This window comes from Dermacentor albipictus, chromosome 3 (assembly GCF_038994185.2).
Source record: "Dermacentor albipictus isolate Rhodes 1998 colony chromosome 3, USDA_Dalb.pri_finalv2, whole genome shotgun sequence".
Taxonomy (NCBI): Eukaryota; Metazoa; Arthropoda; class Arachnida; order Ixodida; family Ixodidae; genus Dermacentor; species Dermacentor albipictus.
In genome coordinates, this window is record NC_091823.1 from 175,211,698 (window position 1) to 175,232,554 (window position 20,857).

Sequence of the window (20,857 nt, forward strand, 5' to 3'; positions counted from 1 at the left end):
TTTGTATGTGTTCCATGGTCAAATAACCCACTTACTACAATGCTCTCATGCCGCAGTAGCGGTTACAACGATAAAGTCTGGCTGCTGGGTGTCCGAGCCAAAAGGTAGTGAAATGAGAAATCCTTGAAAAAAGAAAAAAATGAAAACAAGAAATTCGAGCCACTGCAAGATGGCCTGCTGCTCCAACAGCTGCAGCGCGCTAGTTTTCCAGCCATCTCCACACGCCTCTCTCCCGCTGCCTTTCCGCCCCTCCGAACACGAATGGGCTGCACCCATAGCTCTAAGCCACCCCATCCTCTGAAACACGAATGGACTGCGTCAACTGCACTGCTCACAGGTTGCTCACCTGTTGCTCACTGGCTCCTTATTCAGCGCAGTTCTGCAAACAGCTTAATCACTCGCGTTCGTCCTTGCTGGTTGCGTCAAAATCGTGCCTGGTTGCGCGGTTTCTCAGCCTCATTTGACAAGCCACCGAAACGGAAGATGGCTGATCCGCCTGCTAATCATCGGCAATGCATGACGTTGCCGGTGAAAAGAAAGCGCACGGCTATAGTTTTTGAAACTAACTGCTTCTAACCGATGAGGCGATCGTTGCGAACGCGCTTGCATCAGATAGCGACAGCGACGACGGCAGCGATGACACGGTAGGGCAGGCTGCCTCACATTGTCCTCACAGGCAGATGATTCAGTCCCTCCGGGTGTTCGCTTTCGCGATGAACCTTCCACTGCACTACGTGGAGCACCTGGATGCCTTGCAGGATGTATGCAAGCTTTACGTAAAGCATGCAAGGTTGACAGACATAGGGTTTTCTTGTGCAAGCCAGTGACAAGTGTGTGGCAAGATGCTTGTGGCGATCTTGCCTCAGCGTTTCTTCTGGATTTTTTAAGCTGACAGGCTGCTGCAGCAGCCTTCTCACAATTTTTAAAAGGCCCCTTTTGGGGCCACCAAATCAATGCCTTGGCAGTGCTTGCATATTGCATGCCACCCGTGACCCCACTTTTAAGTTCTTATAGCAGTGCCACTTTTAACGTCGACAGCCACGGCTTGTTACACGCGATCGAAGCTCCCAGGAAGCAGTTAAATGAGTGAACATAATCAGCAGCTGGATGGAGGAAGGTGCTTGGGAGGGGCACTGACTTACCTGCTATTATAGTTTTCTCGCATCAGCTCTGCAACCCCCCTATTTTGATTTTTTCATGCAACCTTGTTATAACAATTATTGGTTATAACGATGGAATTTTTATGGCACTTGAATATTGTTATAAGTGGGTTAGACTGTAGTAGAATGGCAGAGGCAAGCAGCAAGCAGAATAAACGGTTACCTCGTCGCCAGTTTGTAGTATGTGAACGGCAATGGAAAGCACTGTACAGCCGGACGCGGCACAGCTACAACATGCTACATAGCTGAACGTTGCTCAAGTGGAACACTAGCAGCATGCATGCAGGAACCGGCATCCGCAGCAGCAAAATGGCACGGGAGTGTTGATTCTATCACCAGTTTGTAGTAGAGCTTCGACAGGGCAGCTGGACGCAGGACCTACGGCGTGAGGCCTAATGGCCGGGGCGCGAAGTGCCGCAAAATAAGAGCTGGACTGCTCAAGTTGGGGACCACACAAAGAATCTGTTTATTCCAATTAGGGGAAAAGGAACACAGCAGGGTACCCTTACAGTGTTGGGCGCGGAGTGGCGCTAGCAGTCATAACCTTTACGAAACCAAACAGGAAATCACAGTAGTGCTCAATCAGCCAGTTGGCGGGTGCGAATGACGAAGGCATAACCAAGGCAGTAGTATTGCCAAAAGTGAGAGTCGCAGAATACATCCCGAGGCGCAAATCGTAACACATCCTTTGCATTAAGTGGGAGCGGAGGTTTCCATTGCAGGCAGATAGCTCAAAACAGATGTATGCATACTGGGGTAGTTTTCGAGGTCCACAGCTTTGTTCGTGCCCTAGAAACAGCAGTGTCACAGATGTCCCCCGTCCACTAGCAGTAGCCTTTTTAATTCGTCTCCAATTGCATGGCATGTGCTGCCTTTCTCGCACCTTTCATGCCTCTTGAGATGTGTGTCAATTTTCCTGCCTTCACAGAATTGGCGCCCCTGCTCAGCCAACAGGGAGGGGCTCCCCCGACTCACCCTCGTGTGCACATTTATGCAGGCTAGAGTCTAAAGCCTGTCCTCATGCTTGGCTGCCCATGTCACTCCTTCTCACCTGCTCGTACGGCACGCTGCGCGACAGGAGCTTGATCATGTCGCGTGCCTTGAGAATGATGTATGGGTCCCACATTTTGCGCGTTGTCGTCACTGTCATGCTGCCCTCGATCACGTCCAATTCTGCATTCACACCCTGAAAAACAAAGTGAGGTGAAACATCATTTGAAGGCACATTCAAATTAAACTGAGTGCTTGCTATACATAGTGCGACAGATAAATTATTTGACAACTCCCCTTTGGCAATACATTCCACAATTCCATATTCAATTATGGTGTGTCTACTTAATACACAAGAATGACCTTACAGCCCCAAAAGCGTGACAGCATGTGAACTCATCTGGCTTCTTGTATGAGTCGCACAGTACTACCAAGAAGTGTGAAATATATGGAAAATACAGTAGAGCCTCGTTAAGTTGAAGTTATAAAAAACAGGGGAAAAATTTCAAGGTGAATGGAGTTTTAAGATAAGCGAAGTCACGAAAATAGAAACCCTTGGTTGTGCATAGACCACATACAGTCGAACCCACTTATAACAATATTCAAGTGCCACAAAAATTCCATTGTTATAATCAGGTTGCATGAAAAAAATCAAAACGGCGATGGCAGAGATGTTGAGAAAACTATAATGGCGGGCAGGCCAGTGTCTCTCCCCACCACCTTCCTCCATCTGGCTGCGGATTGTGTTCACTCATTTAACTGTTTCCTGGGTGCACCGATCGCGCGTAACAAGCCATGGCTGTCAGTGTTAAAGGGACCTTGAAACGATTTTGGCGATTTTCTACAAACGTACTGAGTCGTTAGAGTAGGTTCTTCTGATCATTAATTGATGCATCTAAGTGCTCTGCGTAAAGCGTGTAATTTATTATAAGGTTTTAAAAATACCCATCGCTGCCGATCGCAGCGCACTGCTCGGCGGAATTTTAAGCCGCCCCTACCCATATGATGCAAATAACCCATATTACGTCACATGGGTGAGCTATCTGATTGGCTGACCAGGGCGCGTGGTCGATAATTTTTTCAACTTTATGGTGAACAAATGATGCTCGTAATAGTTGGAATGTTAGTTACTTTGTTTTTGTAAAAAGAAAATAACTTAAAGAGAATACACAAGAATAGTTTTTTAGTACACTTCAGCACTTCCGGCACACAGCAAGTGTCGTCTGCTTGTGTTACAACGTACTCCATTTTGACGAGAGCTCCGCGGTCAGAGTCGGTCTCAGTCTTTTCGCGAGCACTGTGATTCGACTTTGTTGCCTTGTGGACTGCAAACCTAGCGACCTGCAAACCGCGAGTCCAGTATTAGGGCAAACGCAAGCGCAAGGGGACAGGGTCTGTCCGCTTGACTGTGCCGGGATGAGCCACGAGATGAGCAGAAGGGCAAATGTGAACGGTCTGCACGGTGCAGCCACCTGGTGGCACAGAGCTCAACCATACACAGTAGCAGCAACGAAGTGTATTCTTTGCTGCTGGTGTGTATTTTTCGCAGGAGTGTAATCATCAACACGTTGATTTATAAATGTTTAAAATGCTTTACACTTGGTTAGAGCAATATTAGCGCTTTGTTTGACTGGTTAAGCGCTGCGCCAGCAATTGTCTGGACCGTGCAGACCGATCAGGCTGCTCACGTACGTCTACGCTAAAGTTCCTTCATCAGCTTGAGTTTATGCCTCCAGTCATTTGCCGAAATGACCAGCTTGCCTGTTTTTAGCGGAGTACTGGACACGTTCGGCGCTACGACAGAATGCTCGCAATGCACGCTGCTTCGATAGCTCTCGGTTGACGGCCAAGCGGCTAGCGGAGAGGTCTCGCGCGGGAGGGGGCGTGCTCCTAAACAACCGGAAGTGAGCGATGTGACGTCGCATCGTGACGCTGAACCAGTGAAGGCGGAGCTTAGCGCCGCTCGCTCGGCGAGCGAGTTGAGAAGGAAAAGCATAGCTAGGGAGGAGGGTAACTTCTAATCGCTTGCAGCTCCATTAATACGTAACGCTTCACTTAAATTGTGGTGCGAATGTTCTACTTAAGCTGTACCCTACGCACCTACAAAATTTGTCCGAACCGTTTCAGGGGCCCTTTAAAGAGTGGCACTGCTATAACAACTGCAAAGAGGGGTCATGGGTGGCAAGCGATATGCAAGCACCACCGAGGCATCGCTCGGTGGCCCCATAAGGGGCCTTTTAAAAATTGCGAGAAGGCTGCTGCGGCAGCCTGTCAGCTTGAGAAATATAGAACACTGAGGTGAGATCGCCACAAGCATCTCGCCACATACTTTTCTCCTGCCTTGCACGAGAAAACCCTATCGCCGTCAGCCTTGCATGCTTTACACGAAGCTTGCCGACATTCTTCTCCAAGGCATCCAGGTGCTCCACGTAGTGCAGCGGAAGGTTCCTCGCGAAAACGAAGCCTCGGAGGGACTGAATCCACTGCCAGGCCTCCTGTGAGGACAACGTTGAGGCAGCCTGCCCAAGTGCATCATGACTGCCGTCGCCACCGTCGCTATCTGATGCAAACATGTTCACGACGATTGCCTCATTGGTTAGAAGCACTTAGTTTCCAAATCTATAGCCATGCGGTTTCTTTTCACCGGCAACATCGTGCACTGCCAATGATCACCGGGCACACCAGCCATCTTCCGCTTCGGCGGCGAGTCAAACCAACTGTTGGTCGAACGAGGCTGAGAAACCATGTGGCCAGGAACGATTTCGACGCAGCCAACAAAGACGAACATGAGCGATTAAGCTGTTTGCAGAACTGCACTGAATAAAGAGCCAGCAAGCAATCTGCGAGTAGTGCAGTTGGCACGGTCCATTTGTGTTTCGAAAGGTGGGGCAGCTTAGAGCTATGGGAGCAGCCCATTCCTGTTTGGAGGGGTGGAAGGGCAACAGGAAAGAGGCACGCAGAGATGGCTGGAAATTGAGCATGTGGCAGCTGTTGAAGCAGCGGTCCATCATGCAGCGGCTCAAATATCTCGTTTTCTCTTCTTTATTCAAGGATTTTGCATTTTACTACCTTTCAGCATGGACACCCAGCAGCCAGACTTCATTGTTAGAACTGATAATGCAGCACTGGGGCATTGTAGCAAGCGGGTTATTTCACCAAGGAAAACATACAAAAGTTGATGGTGCAGCAGCTTCTCATTGTTATAACCGATATATTGTTAAAATGGGTATCGTTATAAGTGGTTTCTACTGTACAGCCTTTCGAAATAAGCACTAACAGCCGCTAAATTTCTCAGAAAAGCTCAATATCCCAGAAGCAGCATTTTGATTCAGTAGATCACTTTTGCGCAATATTGTGCGACTTAGCACCCCACACATCGAGTGTCTACGGGCAACAGTGATCTTCGTATAGAGACAAGCAAACACTGTTGCACATAGGCACCAACCTGTCCAAAGCCTAGTTACACGAAATAACGCGAAAAATGTAATTGACCAAGAATACCATCCAAGGGCTGCAATTGTGCATTCGTGCCTTCTCGATTATATGCCACTCTTTCATCCACTGTTCTCACCTGGCTTATCCCATTAAAGGGACCCTGAAACGCTTTTGACGATTTTCTACAAAAGTACTGAGTCGTTAGAGTAGGTCCTTCTGATCATTATTTGACACATCTAAGTGCTCTGCGTAAAGCGTGTAATTTATTATAAGGTTTTAAAAATGCACATCGCTGCCGATCGCAGCGCACTGCTCGGCGGAATTTTAAGCCGCCCCTACCCATATGACCGAAATCACCCATATGACGTCAGTGGGGCGAGCTATCCGATTGGCTGACCAGGACGCGTGATCAATAATTTTTCCAACTTTATGGTAAACAAATGATCTTCGTAATAGTTGGAATGTTAGTTAATTTGTTTTTATAAAGAGAAAGTAGCAGAAAGAGAATGCACAAGAACAATATTTCAGTACACTTCAGCACTTCCGGCACACAGCAAGTGTCGTCTGCTTGTGTTACAACGTACTCCATTTTGACGAGAGCTCCGCGGTCAGAGTTGGTCTCAGTCTTTTCGCGAGCACTATGATTCGACTTTGTTGCCTTGTGGACTGCAAACGTAGCGAGTGGCAATATGTCAAGCTGCGACATCGTGTCCCTCTGCAGGGCAGCGTACGAGCGAACTGGCTGCTGCGCATCGGACTGCCGCTATCCGATCGGCGCCAGGATTTGCACGTTTGTGGCCGTCACTTTACACCGGAAGATTACTAACGCACTAGCGTTTCGCGAGTCCCGTATTAGGGCAAACGTAAGCGCAAGGGGACAGGGTCTGGCCGCTTGACTGTGCCGTAACGGGATGAGCCGAGATGAGCAGAAGGGCAAAGGTGAATGGTCTGCACGGTGCAGCCACCTGGTGGCATAGAGCTCAACCATACACAGTAGCAGCAACGAAGCGTATTCTTTTTTGCTGCTGGTGCGTATCTTTCGCAGGAGTGTAATTATCAACACGTTGTTTTTATAAATGTTTAAAATGTTTTACACTTGGTTAGAGCAATATTAGCGCTTTGTTTGGCTGGTTAAGCGCTGCGCCAACAAGTGTCTGGACTGTGCAGACCGATCAGGCCACTCACGTACGTCTGCGCCAAAGTTCCTTCATCAGCTTGAGTTTATGCCTCCAGTCATTTGCCGATATGACCAGCTTGCCTGTGGCTAACGGAATACCAGACACGTTCGGCGCTACGACAGAATGCTCGCAACGCACGCTACTTCGACAGCTCTCGCTTGGGGTCGACAGCCAAGCGGCTAGCGGAGAGGTTTCGCGCGGGCGGGGGCGGGCTTCAAAACAACCGGAAGTGGACGATATGACATCGCATCGTGACGCAGGACCAGTGAAGGCGGAGCTTAGCCCCGCTCGCTCGGCGAACGAGTTGAGGAGGAAAAGCATGGCTGGGGAGGAGGGTAACTTCTAATCGCTTGTAGCTCCATTAATACGTAACGCTTCACTTAAATTGTGGTGCGAATGTTCTACTTAAGCTGTACCCTACGCGTCTACAAATTTTGTCCGAACCGTTTCAGGGGCCCTTTAATAACACAGGAGGAGCATCACTACATGGTAACTAACAAAGCGCAATAAGAAACAGTGTCCGAAAAGACATCACTATAGTATGGTGGCCATGAACTTGTTACGTGAGAAAATGCAAAAAAATGTACCGAAAATTCTACACAGATGCACCATGAACGAATGGTGCAGCTGCATACATGGCGTAGTGCGCAGATCCACAAACTTAGAAATACAGAGCACCTCAAAAAAGCAAACTAGGTGCACACGTAAACACGCATGTTACGAAGGTGCCTTCTCATGCTTTGTCAGGGTCCAGAGCGACACTCTGCCTGCATTATCAATGAGATTGCAGCTGGCTGTGAATGGCGGATGATAAGAGTGGAATAGAATGAAGCATACTTCAGTAAAAAACTTGCACTGCTGTCATTAATGGACAATATCACGGCTGTACACAAAGTATGGAAATCTTTAGGCAGTCACTTTTTCCCAACATTATCGGAGTCGAGACTTCAAGATATCCAAAGTTCGACGCGATAGTATGTCGAGATAAAAGTGAAAATGTGGTTGACACTGAGCTAGGCAAAAATTTCCACTCGACCAAAATTTTGCGATATCAGAGTTTGAGTTAATGAGGGTTTACTGCACATCAATATTTTTCCAACTAACCCTTACTCCAGCTAGCTCAAATGCGTTTTAGGTTGGCATAATGCACTCAACCAACACACAGTCATGGAATGCCATGTGCTGCTGCAGTTCTTGACATGATGGTGTGGAGACGGAGCTCAGAGGACACAAACCCTGGTGAAGGCCAAAACCTAGTTTGCTTTACTGCTGGTGCTCCTCGAGAGACTTCATCTTTCTCGACCAAAGGGCACAATGAAATGTAGTGTTGAAAGCTCTTTCTAGTGGCTAGGCATTGCCACTATAAGCAAACATTGGGTGTTTAGCCTATAATATCCCTCCAATAAATTGCATTATATGCTATAACAGCATTGAGGTGCAATCAGGAAGCACTACAAACACGAGAGGTGCTGTACTCACAGACAACTTTTCTTGGCTATGAAGCGAAAGCTACGAAGGTGGAGTTTCTGTGCATGACTGTATTCGTACACAATGTAGTTCACGAGAGCTCGGTACTGCTTTTGGTTTCTCCAACCTTGCACAAATTCTTTACTTTAGTGAAGGCAGAGACAATTAACTTGGCATGAATCAATCAATGTTAATACACATCTGATATGTACCGAGTTCCAAAAATCTAGCAATACAGCCTGCGCTAGAGCCTCAAAGTGGCCATATAACCTCAGTGTTCGTTGGGACTTGGAGATGCAACTGACGCTAGTAGAGGTGGTGCTGCGGTTACGTAGCTGGCTCGTTTGTACATGCCGCCGGTTGCAATTTTCAGATGAGTCCACTTCGTTTCTGCGTACATGCTGCAAACATTCGTTTTGTGTGCTTCAAGAGTGTTTTGTTGTCCAAGTTGGTCAACAGCATATCAGGGGGACTTGACTGGTGAGACAGCAAGCAAGTGACAAACACTGACCGGAAGACATGGGCACCATCACGCCTTTGACAAATGCGTAAAACATGCAATGGTCTCGGGTGTGCGAAAACTCAAAAGGGGGGGGGGGGGGGGAAAAACAGTAGCTAACTGGTTATTTTATGTATTGTTTCAAATTAGGCACTGTAATAAATGAACAAAAATATTGTTTTCTATGTCGACATAAGAAAGCATTAACAAAACTGTGCAATTACATCAAGCAACGGTGACAGAGGTGTGCTTTGGTTCTGTAGCCTTCTTTTCATCGCCAACAAGGAGGAGGGAGGAAGGCCGCGAGGTGCATGTAAACCCATCGGCGAATGTGTGTTTGTGCTTCATGGAATTTAGGCTGCTGATATCAAACTTTTTAAGTTATGCAGCTAGAGCAAATAACATGCAGCATGAAGTAGCAGAATCGGTCACGAAGTGCCTTTATCACTGAATCACGAATGAGTATCTATGCAACACAACAATAATTTTAGTTTTTCAGCATATCAAACAAAATACTACTATCGATTAGCGTACTACAAAAAATATTAAAGCAACACAACCATAGAGAAAAAAGAGCACAAAAGAAAACTACCACATCTGTAACGCAACCTTGCTACGTAAGTGTCAGCCTGCTTTAGTTGTTACGTACCACAGTATCGCAGTACAAGTGCTTTGAGTCAGGCTCCATAAAAGAAACCCCCAAGTGAGTAAGACAATGGTTGTGATGCAGCTCCCAAAACAAAGTGGATCCCTTCCTTGATGAAATCAAAGAATGACAGTCTTGTGCAAGAAAACAAATCCCTGAGGGATGAGAACAAGTCCCTTGTGGATAGTAACAAGAACGTTACGCAAAGAGTTGGTGACCTGGAGCAGTACTCGCAGCAAAACAATGTGGAAATTAGGGGCATCCCAAAAACAGACCGAGGAAACTGCCTGTGAATAGCACAGGTTTTGGGTGAAAAGGACAGCTGTCCTGTGGCTGCTGCTGATGTAGATATCGTTCACTGCGTACCTGCTAAACAGGGAACCAACATCATAGCATGATTCTGCTCTAGGACAAAAAAGGCCGACTTTGCATCAAAAGCGTGAAAGGCCCGACTCACTACGACTGCTATTGGGCACTTGCATAAGCCACCGACATCTATTTTTGTCAACGATCATCTAGCACCGGAAAATAAGCGACTTTTTGCGCAGGTGCTAGAACTTAAGAAATCTAAAGGTTGGAAATTTCTGTGGACTGACCACTACGCTATCAAGGCCAGAAAGTTGTAAGACAGCCGTGTGCACCGCCTCTCCCATGTGACTGATCTAACTACCTTCATGTAATCACAGGTCGTTTTCTTAGCACGCTCTGATATTTACAATTCATCATGGCTGAGTCTGTTTTCTCACTTGATCAAACTAATTCTCTGCTGAAAAAAAAGCAGCCCATGCTATCTTTAGTACATCTTAACATCCGCAGTATTCGTAGGCCCCACGATAATGTTGTCACGTTTGTTTCCATTCTGGACCACGCTTTCTCTTTCATTTGCCTGTCTGAGACGTGGTTGTCATCACATGACGGAAATCTGTACGGTCTTCCTGGTTATACTTCTGAATACTGTCATCACGAAGGATATCGTAGTGGCGGTTCGGCCATATTAGTAAATTCAAAACTGTCATATAAATGCCATCATGACTTCACTTTGTGCGCCTCTCTCTGCGAATCTGTTTCGTTAGAAGTAGATCAAAGTAACTTTCAGTCAAGCGGGAACTTGTTGCCGACCAATCGTAATATTATAAATGCGTCCATTTATCGCTCACCTTCGTCTCCTTATATTGAGTTCTGCAGAGAATTCGAGCAGTTACTGAACAAGTTAATTGACAAGAACAAGGATACAATAAGGAACAAGGATTTGCGGTGACATTAACATCAATATAATTGACCCTAACAGTCAGTCATGCTCAGAGTACGTTAGCAATTTTTTTAGCTGTGTATTTTCTTCACTAATTTATACTCCAACTCAGTGCAAACAAGGTGTTTCTAGCACCTCAATAGATCACATCCTTTCCAGCTTACCCACTGACAATACCACGGCCGGTGTAGTAAACTATAATATACCAGACCATTATCCCATATATATTTGTGCAGGCTCCGTAACATCTGGCCTATCTAGAAAAAACATCAGGTTATTCTTGGATTCAAATAAATTCATTCACCTAATTCATGCGACTGACTGGACTGACATGTTTCTGGAGCAATTTGCAGAAAAAGCTTTTGTACCTTTTTCAATGAAGATATCAGAGTGCACTAACTTACGCATGAGTAACTTCACAGTGACGCGCTGGTTCAGTACACCAAGAAAGCCTTGGATCAACAAGAGTTTAATGTGGTTCACAGTAAAAAAAGACAACCTTCACAAGAAGCTCAAAGCTCCGCGATTAATAACACATTCTGTTCACGATTCAAAGCATATTCAAATGTTCTTGCAGCCACCCTAAAATGTGCTAAGCGTAATTACTACGAAAACAAGATAGAAAAAATGGAAATGACACCAGACAAACCTGGCAAGTCATTAAAGAATTTTTAAACACTAATACCACTGATAATGGTATATCCTGCTTCAGCTATAATTCAGTTAATTTAACAGACCCTAAGGACGTCGCTAATGCTTTCAGTAACCATTTTAGTGCTATAGTTGATCTACAGCATGAACCACCCTTACTTAGTTTACCACACAGTACCTATTCATTTTACTTATACCCTACAACTTCACAATAAGTTTTTAGTATCATAACATCACTCAAAGCAACTGGTCCTGGCCTTGATCTCATCCGACCGTCGAACATTAAGCTTGTGCATAAAGAAATTTCACCGGTACTTGCCAACGTAATAAATAAATTATTTAAAGATGGTGTCTTTCTCAAAAGCCTCAAAATGGGTAAGGTAATGCCAATTTTAAAAAAAAAGGTAATTGTGAGTGTTCAAATAATTATTGTCCTATTTGCATTTTGTCTTTCTTTAGCAAGGTAACTGACAAGCTTATTCGCAAGGGTTTAACTAATTACTTATCCAAATTTACGCTATTATCTCCTTATCAATTTGTTTTTAGAGAGCATTTGTCAACAGAACTTGCACTTATTACGTTTACTGACAAAGTTAAATTACCTACAGACAAAGGCCTATTAGTCGGTGCTCTCTTTATTGATTTCACTAAAGCGTTCGATACAATTAACCACCTCATCGTACCACACGAACTTGAATTTTATGGTATTTCTGGCCCGCCTTCGCAGTTAATTCGTGACTAACAGACCGACCCCAAATTGTCAAAGTGAATAGTTCCTTCATTTCACCTAAAATTATTATTGGAGGCATCCCTCAAGGATCAATACTTGGGCCACTGTTATTTTTATTGTTCATTAATGATTTGCCACAAGTATTAATGCATGTCCACTGCCTTCTCTATGCCAATGACACAACAATTTTCGTATCTGACAGAAATTCCATCACACTACTAAACAAACTAAACAATGATCTCGCTAATGTTCATGAACGGTGCCTGAAAAACACATTATATACCAATCCATCGAAGACAACATTTATGGAATGTCATTCCCCTCAAACATTATTTATAGATTCCTTACTTAACAATCGCATAATTACAAGATCTGGGTCAACCAAATTTCTAGGCATTATGTTAGATGAGCACTTAAAATTCAACCGCCATGCCCAATCTCTTGTCCAAAAAATTTCTTTTGGCATTCACGTCATTATCAAATCGCACTCCTTTTTTCAGCCAAGTATTCTCTTGTCTTTGTATTACGCATATATTCAGTCATCTTTCATATTGCCTCTCATCATGGGGTAATACATCACTCATCTCCACCAACTAGAAGCTTTACAAAAAAAAGCAACTCATGCGATTGATGACATTTCAACCTTTTCCACCTCACTCTGCTCCCATTTTTTGTACCCTAAACCTTCTCCCCTTGTGCATGTTATTAAATCATAAGCTGTTGCTAATAATGTTCTGTCTTTACAACAATAATACTAATAAGACAATAATAATAATGTCTTGTAGATACAGAGCTAGGTATTGAACGTTTTGCCTGTATTGACCTCTCTAATAATAACAACACAAGGTTTTCTGCACGCCACAATTTGCTCCATCCTAAAATTCGAACTAATTATGGGAAATTTACTCTCATGTTTTCAGGCATATCATCAGGGAATTAGATTCTGTCCGATATCAAATCATGTGCATTCCAAGCCTTCAAGCGCAAAGCATGATCTTAACTCCTAGTATTTTTATTGTGCAATGTAAACATTATTAAACATATTTGTGTTGTACTGTTCCTAATTTCCTTTTTATATTTCTTTGATCTTTTTCTGTCCCTGTCAATACCTTACAGCATTGCTTGTTCCCCATGCTACCACCACCTAGTTTTATATTAGAACACTGCATTAAATGCTACTGACAAACACAACCTTTGTATGATGTAGGCTGCTACTGTTGCCACAATTACACTAACCCCCATTTGTTTCCTGTTTAGGAGGTTTTCCCGACAGTTTTCACCTCGGGACCCCCGATTGTGCAATTATACTTTACTTGTTTTTTTTTTGCACTGATGAAAATAAATTCCATTTAATGCTCAATTCTCCAATATGCCTTTGACTTTTCAAGTGCCTACTGTTGTACTGAAGTTTCGGTTCATGAGACTATTGTCACATATCAGTGATAGCAGTGAAACAGGTAAGGGCAAGCTTCAAAGGTAGGGCCTCTGCAAATTGCAACTGGGTAGTAAGAATGGTGATGCTGACAGCACTCCTTGCGACCCTCACACGAAGTGCTAACAGCTCAGAGGGCCCCACTTTATTGGGCTTTATTGTGCGTTTTGGATCAACAAGCGGCTAGTACAAGAATGTGCTACACACTTTTGAGTACAGTGCTCAGAGTTTCAAAGGCTACATTCAGCCTGCATAGCAGATGGCGTGTTTTGCTCTACAAGAGAGCGCTGGTTGACTGCTGGGGGGCCAAATGCAATCACAAGGTGCCACAAAAGCTCTCGCTTTCATCGTTTACAACAATGCATCAGCTCGGTGTACCCTACACCCCCACAAAAAGTATCGTAACACGTGACAACAGCCATGCGCTCTAAAGTAACACTAAAAAATGGCCCACAGTAATAAAAGATAAAGCAGTCATCAGCAATAACAACCTAACAATCCAAACAGATTTCATTAAAGAAAATTAAACTGTGTACTGGCATTATCAACCAGTTGTTTTGGAGAGCTCTGGCCACTATGCAAGGACATTTATTTCCTTGCATAGCATTTATTACCTCGATTTTGAGAACAAGCAGGCTTTAAAAGTAAAAACTGGGCTTTACTCTACACATCAGAGCTAACTTAGCCTTACAATAAAGCTTCTTAACTACTGCCTTACAATAACACCGTAGCATTGTCATAGCCCCGTGAAGTGATCTGCCAAAAGGTTTTTTACAAAGTTTTACAAAATGTGTTGACAAAGACAGCATGATAAAAGATAGACAAACGTCTCCTCCACCGCTATCAATGCCACCTCACTATCACAGGGTGAGCGCACCAGAACACTCACATGTTCGGAGAGTGTCTTCTTGACCAGAGGCCAGCACTCACGCAAGTACTTCTCGCGGTACTTAGGGAAAAGGGTGGCAAATGCACTCTCGCACAGCACGCCATGCGGGTTGTCCTCCTTGGTGAATGCTGGCAGGGGCATGGACCAAGCACCATCGCCCGAGGAGACAGCAGGTGTTTCATCTGGGTGCAGATAAGGGGTAATGATGAAGTGATGTGTGCATGACTTCAAGTACTGCACTAGCGGTGTACCTGCTGCAGTGGCTACAGTGTTGTGCTACTGAGCATGAGATCGCGAATGTGACTTCTGGCAGCAGCCATTGCATTCCGATGGTGGTGTAATGCAGAAGCGCTCATGCACTTGTATTTAAGTGCATGTTTAGAAACGTCTAAAGTGGTCAAGATGAATTGGGAGTCAACTACTATGGCATCTCTCACAGCGTTGGAGCTCTGTTGGGGTGTAAAACTTTACTATTGATCGATTGTTTACAGATGACTTGCCAAACTTGATGACTGCTACCCAATAAGGAGGACTGCACATTTCACAGCAAAAGAAGCAGCATTACATTCATCAATATTTTGCCAAAAAGCCACAAGCCCCTTTGGGCAAACTGAACTATGCAATGCAACTGCTAGCTTCCAATACTTTTTTTAACTTCAAATACTGACTCTCTTGAACTATGTAGTTACTACAAATAATTATTCTTACATCTGCTCCAATGCTTCTGTTTAGAAATCTAGGTATGGAAGCACTGGCTAATTCAGTCATGCCAAGCATACTAATCACCATAATAATAATTTCAGGCAACCATGTCCACATTCATGGACAAGACTTGTTGCTGCCAGCTCTGTCAAGCGATGGCCAAGAAAAAGCAGCAGACACTGAGCTTTAGACGAACTGAACCCCCTGCAGACTCAATGTGCCTTCATTTCATTTCCAATGGGCACCATCCTAATGTGGAGGACCATTTTGCTGAAGGTACTATTGTGTTTGATGGCACGTTCGACATGCCACGTAGCAGCAGTTATATTGCAGAAAGTATTTTTCTTTGTTCGTAACGCATGCAGTTCATAATGAAAAATTCATGCATTTCAAGCATGTAATTGAATTCTTTTATGCAAAAATGAAGCATGACTGACTACACAATAATTGGATAATTACTCTCCAGTTATGACGACTCATCAGAAAATGTACTAAAGACCATCCTACCACCTTGTCCTTGTAGTGGACAGTCAAGTGCCTTGGAATGGAGTTGTGTAAATTTGACACATTTATAGGGAGTCCATCATAATTTGGGCCTGAATAGAATTAAAGCAACGAACTACTAAAATTTACAAAACAAATGAAAAAGTTTAACGTGTCTTCAATAGTCATCAATAATGCCCACGTGGTGCTACTGCCAAGTGTTCCTTAAAACAAAAAAATAAAGGTCAGCCGGCAACTTCCAGTTCGTCTTTGCTCTTCCATAAGAGGTAGTATGTTACATGACTGTGCGCACAGTGTCAGTATATAACACAGGCTCCTGCCATAGCAGTGTTCATGTATTGCCCATTCAGCTTTGTATGTAAAAGAAGTTCAAAACAGAATATTCATTTTTTTCCTCTGTTTAAGCAGCCCCTCTCATGTTCAGGAGCTGAAAAGCACCACCATCCTGCAAACTAAACTTAGCCACGTTCAGCTGTAGACACAGTCACACATCAGCTCGCTTAGCACTTTGTTGTAATTCATCTATGCTTGCATGAATTGGTGCAGTAGTTTGATTTCACAAAGGGAAGCCCTGCAAAAGCTTTCTAAAGGAATACCTGACTCAAAGATTTCAAAGTACTGTACTTTTAAACACACAACTTCTTCCACAAGCTACATCTACAAAGGTGTGGCTCCTGCACTAGTTTCCATGGTGTTGTTGACCACTACGTCCTTGTTTCTAACATTCATAGCGCCATTTCTTTGAGCAAAAAAAAAAAAGACCAACGATTGAGTTATATCTTTTTCTGTGTTCTTGTCTTCCTCACATATACAGTATGATCCACTGTTAAAGGTAACATTGTATCAATATGTTGGGGCTCCATAAAAATTTTTTGACACAAATGCATTGACAATCATTTTTTTCTAATATAGGTGTACCTAATGCTTCATTGAAGCACTTCTTTTCTATGGAGTTGCTATAATATAATGTTGGTTTGAATACTAATCAGGCATTCCCTTTAACAGTGACCCGTACCATACAATCACGAGGAAACATTTTCAGACTATGGGTGTTATGAAAAAAAACTTAGTTTCGCTGCCTAGACATGAGAATTAAAATTGAGTAGTACATTGAACGAGCATGTTTGGAAATGATGCAAGGCATGTTCTATTTCCAGGTTGCACAGCTGCAATAGAAGAAAACTAATTTCACACTGCTGCCACAGTTCTTATTCTTTTGTTTGAGTTGGTACATATTAAATTGTCTTAAGTTCTAGTTTATTTCTACAGGCTAGTTCCTGGTTACCTTGTGTTACAGCTTCCTTCCTCGTGTGTTGTGTCTGCCCATATAGCTCTTTTAACTTATTTACAAACTGTAAACAACTTCTTTTTTTTTAATCTGCAATCTCAGAATTTTATATCTTTCAACCAATTTTGAAACTTCAGAATAAGTGACAGGCACAACATTCCACAGAATGGGAAGATTTAAAGTGGCATGGAGTAACACCTTATATACAGTAAATTTAATTCATGGGCTTTAAATAGCTATAAAATTATGTCGTTTGCTGTAATACCAGTACATGGACCAAGACAAAGTCATCATGCTCTGCTGAATTTTTCCAAACATTTCTTGGCATTCATGTTGTTGTTTTTTTATATAATACAACCTCACTTTTCAGGAGCGCATATTATGGAGTGGCCAAGGAAAACAGGTGCTTATCAAGCTTCCCTAATTTTTTTCCTTTAATGTGCAACAAACGTGAGGCACACAGCAGGCATCTTGCACTGCTATCACCAAGCATTCGTAACCTCCTTAGACTCAACATAATCCTAGTGATACAATACCTTTTATAATCAGTTCTTATGCTCAACCGCTCTCTTACCAGCCTGAAAAACTATTTGCTCGATGGAATATGGCGCATGTACAACATCTCCGTGTAGACGGACAAGAGTCCACTTCTCCCGTTTCTTTGGATAAAATTGTCGTCTGTTTGCTTAAACACTTAGATACAGGTTCAACAAAACCTGAGGATTCATCGCTATTGTTTTTCATCATGGGTTGCCGAGCCACCTTGTGGCATTTGAAATGTGCTACACCTTCCACCTTTTTTGTTTGTTTGTCGTTGATGGCGTAGCAGCACATTTCACACAAAGTATACAATTTCTCGAAAAGTTGCGGCAACAAGATGATTAAACATTTGATATACACAGTCGCCCGGACATACCTTTATGTTACACCAAAATTTTACATTTTGTCGTTCCTGACTTGACATTGAAAAGGACGATGTCAACGAGGCTGGACAACACTGGGTCTGAGGCGCTGGCTTTGAGGCGCTTTGTTCTTTCTTTTACGCCTGCATTAATTCTAGCTTAGATTTTGCATATATTTCATGCCAAAGTTTGCCAATAGCTATGGACAGACAATACTTCATTTATCCACTCATTACAGCCTACGTGCACATACAACGAACACTTTGGTGCACAGCATAACACACAGTGTTTCTCAAACAAGCATAAAGAATACGCACTAAGATTTTGATGCCGAAATCGGAGCATATGACGGGATTGGCATTACAAAGACGATTTTGTCTAGACGCGTTTTAGAACCGCTCACCAAATGCAATCCACGGTTTGTTTTCACCTAAAACATATCAAAAGTAGTGCGAACGGCGGACACTTCCACATCAGCCATTTCCCCCACAAGAGCAACGTCTGCACTATACAACAAACTGTCAGAAGGTAGCTGTCGGGGAAAACAGTGCACCCAATAGGCGTCGTGTAACTGCTCCCTAGACTGAGTTTCTTCCTTCTTTTTTTTCTACGACATTTTACAAGAAGTAAAAGCAATCCAATTGTATCGCGAAGATTCTGACTGGTGTTGGAGATGTCGGCGGCCAGACTCCGGGGTCTATAATACCGGTAAACGTAGACCTCAGGAGAGCACCTGAGATTATTATAAAGCAGCAGGCGGCGCAGAATCTCCAGGGCACCCAAATGGCAGCGGGGGGATCAAAGCTGGAAGTAGAGCGGTCCGTGGCCACGTTCGCATATAAGATCGGCTGTCTGCGATATACGTCCCCGACACGTGGAAGTCTCAGTGAGAACCCGACCCACGGACCAGTCCGGGTTCGAGCTTTGATGTCCCCGTTGCCGCTTTGGTGGCGCCGCCAAAGTATACTAAAGAGGGCCCGACGAGCACTTGCGCAAATTCTCAATTCCCTCGCGGCCTGGCAGCTTGATTAACTTATGCGGCACCAGTTAAGTTCGTTAGACACGTAATTTTGTGTTCGTGACAGTGCACGCGACGAAAAAAAGCACCTCGAGACTTTTACAACACCAGTTAGAACGTTGCAACTTCCCGCCTTATAACGCAAGAGTCAGAGGCATACAATCAACTTACTAGGTACGTCGGACATTTCAGCGCTCTACCTTTCTTACCATTAACTTAGAGCTACACATTCAGCCCGTTCAGCTGTCGATACCGTACATGACGGGCGCCGACATATTGTTTTTCATTGTTGCTCTCATGTGGTCTTTTTTTGCTCTGCTGCTGACGTTGACAATTTTCTCAAGTGTTACCGGGCTGATGCGCATTCTAGTTATACTTTCGTGAATAACGGCTGGCATACCTTTTAAATATTGTTCACTTTGAATATTAAAACATCCTAATCAACATATTTTAGTGAATTGCAAGCAAACGAGCCAATAGCAGCAAAGCTTGTAACCTTGTGTGCAGACGAGCCATTCATTTGAGGGATCGCCAGCCATTTGTGCGCAGGCGCGAATAAAAGTGGGCGTGAAAGAGAAAATCTGGGGGCTTTTGCTCCTTATGACTCTGCCCAGGTACTGCGTATTGGTATTGTAGGGGTTTGTCCCTAGGCGTGCCGGCATCGCTCGGACGCCGGCTGCCGGCGCAGTAAAGTGTTTCTTTTTTTTTGGGGGGGGGGGGGATTTTGTGGCGAATGGACGTGCTTTTCGGGGCTCCGTGGCAGTGACGAAATCATAACTTTTTGTGCATGCTTTGAGCTTGCTTCTGTTTTTCATTTGCGGATTTTTGGCCTTTAAATAGTACAGTAAAATACCACTTGAACGAACTTCATTTAAACCAAGTATTCAGTTGTACGACCATTTTTTTAATACCCCCTCCGTCGCGCCATTGAACCGTATGCAAACGCCCTTCAGTTTAACGAAATTCAGTGCAGTGAGCATTTCACTTCCACGAACAGTTTCCGAGGCGCCATGCCATGTCTCCTAGGCCATACTGAGCACTTCAACAAGTATAAATTTTATGCTTTCTTACGTTGAGAACCGTGCCGACCGCGTTCCATTACTGCGTTACCGCTTACCGCCGCCCATAGAGTTTCTCACTATAACACCTAGAGGGTAATCTGGCGCCACCGTCTATGGGAGTTTCTTAAAGGGGCACCGTGCCGTCATGGGAATGACGGTATATGTGTCTGCGGGGCTCGTGTTGGCTGGTGTTGTAAGAGGCTTCGTCTAAAACGTGGATATGGCTACGCAAATAACGGGTTCTCAAAGTAAAATCTTCATAAAATGTTTTCATTCACGCATATTACATCTTTACTCACCCACGATGCATGACCAAGCGAAGAAAAGCAAGAACAAACGACAAACTGTTTCAAAGCGAGCGCGAACCTTGTCGTCTGTCCTCCAACTTTAGTGGCCCGCTGATACTTTTTACGTAACATGTAGTCGTACACACAATAACAAGTTCTCACAGTTAAACAAAACATGTTTTCGCGTAATAATAAAGCTAAAACAGCTTTTCACCTGCTGTTCTAGTAGAAAATGAATCATTGTGACAGACGGAACGGTACTTGCCAAGCGCGTCTTCAAGGTGTCCTGCCTCTATGAGAACGATGCCAATTCGAATCCACAATATACCGGCATTCCCATGCATACCACAGCGCAGCAGCGCCAGATTTCCCTCTGGGTAATGTAGTGAGAAACTCTATGCCGCCGCCATTTAGCGGTTTAGCTTTGAACTGGATTGGCTACCTAAGCCGTAGCCAGCCGAAACCATTGCTGTTTTTTTGACGTTTAGTGCGTTTAGTTAGCTCAACAGCCATAGCTAGCCAGAGCCAGCCACAGCTTTAGCCGTACTAGAGTGTACTAGATTCGGAGAGTGGGTCCAACGAGGGCTCCGCGCTGAGGCATTTTAACGCGACAGCGTTAAGGAGCTCGTGTCGCAGAAAAGCCGGTGTCGGCGGCGTTGGCCGTGAGCGACAAATCCCGGCAGGCACTGTGCGCAAAAATTTTTAAGCATGCCGGATCGATGATTGCTTTGTGTGATTGGAATCGCTGCTTCATTTCTGGAAAAAGCGT

General features: G+C 44.2%; 1 protein-coding gene across 5 annotated transcripts in view; it reads right to left on the reverse strand.

The window, feature by feature from the left end:
* dbe (KRR1 small subunit processome component homolog dbe) overlaps positions 1-19,071 on the reverse strand; it is a 62,752-nt gene extending 43,681 nt beyond the window's left edge. For 3 of the 5 annotated variants that reach the window (XM_065432019.1, XM_065432018.1, XM_065432020.1), the window contains exons 1-3: positions 18,912-19,071; positions 14,327-14,508; positions 2,212-2,346 (exon numbers count right to left, since the gene is read on the reverse strand). In XM_065432019.1, the coding sequence (XP_065288091.1) occupies positions 2,212-2,346; positions 14,327-14,508; positions 18,912-18,927 (333 nt within the window). In that variant the 5' untranslated portion in view covers positions 18,928-19,071. Of the gene's footprint in view, positions 1-2,211; positions 2,347-14,326; positions 14,509-18,900 lie in introns of all 5 variants that reach the window. The other 2 variants (XM_065432021.2, XM_065432023.1) reach the window with 2 other exon arrangements.
* Between the last annotated feature and the right edge of the window lie 1,786 nt (positions 19,072-20,857).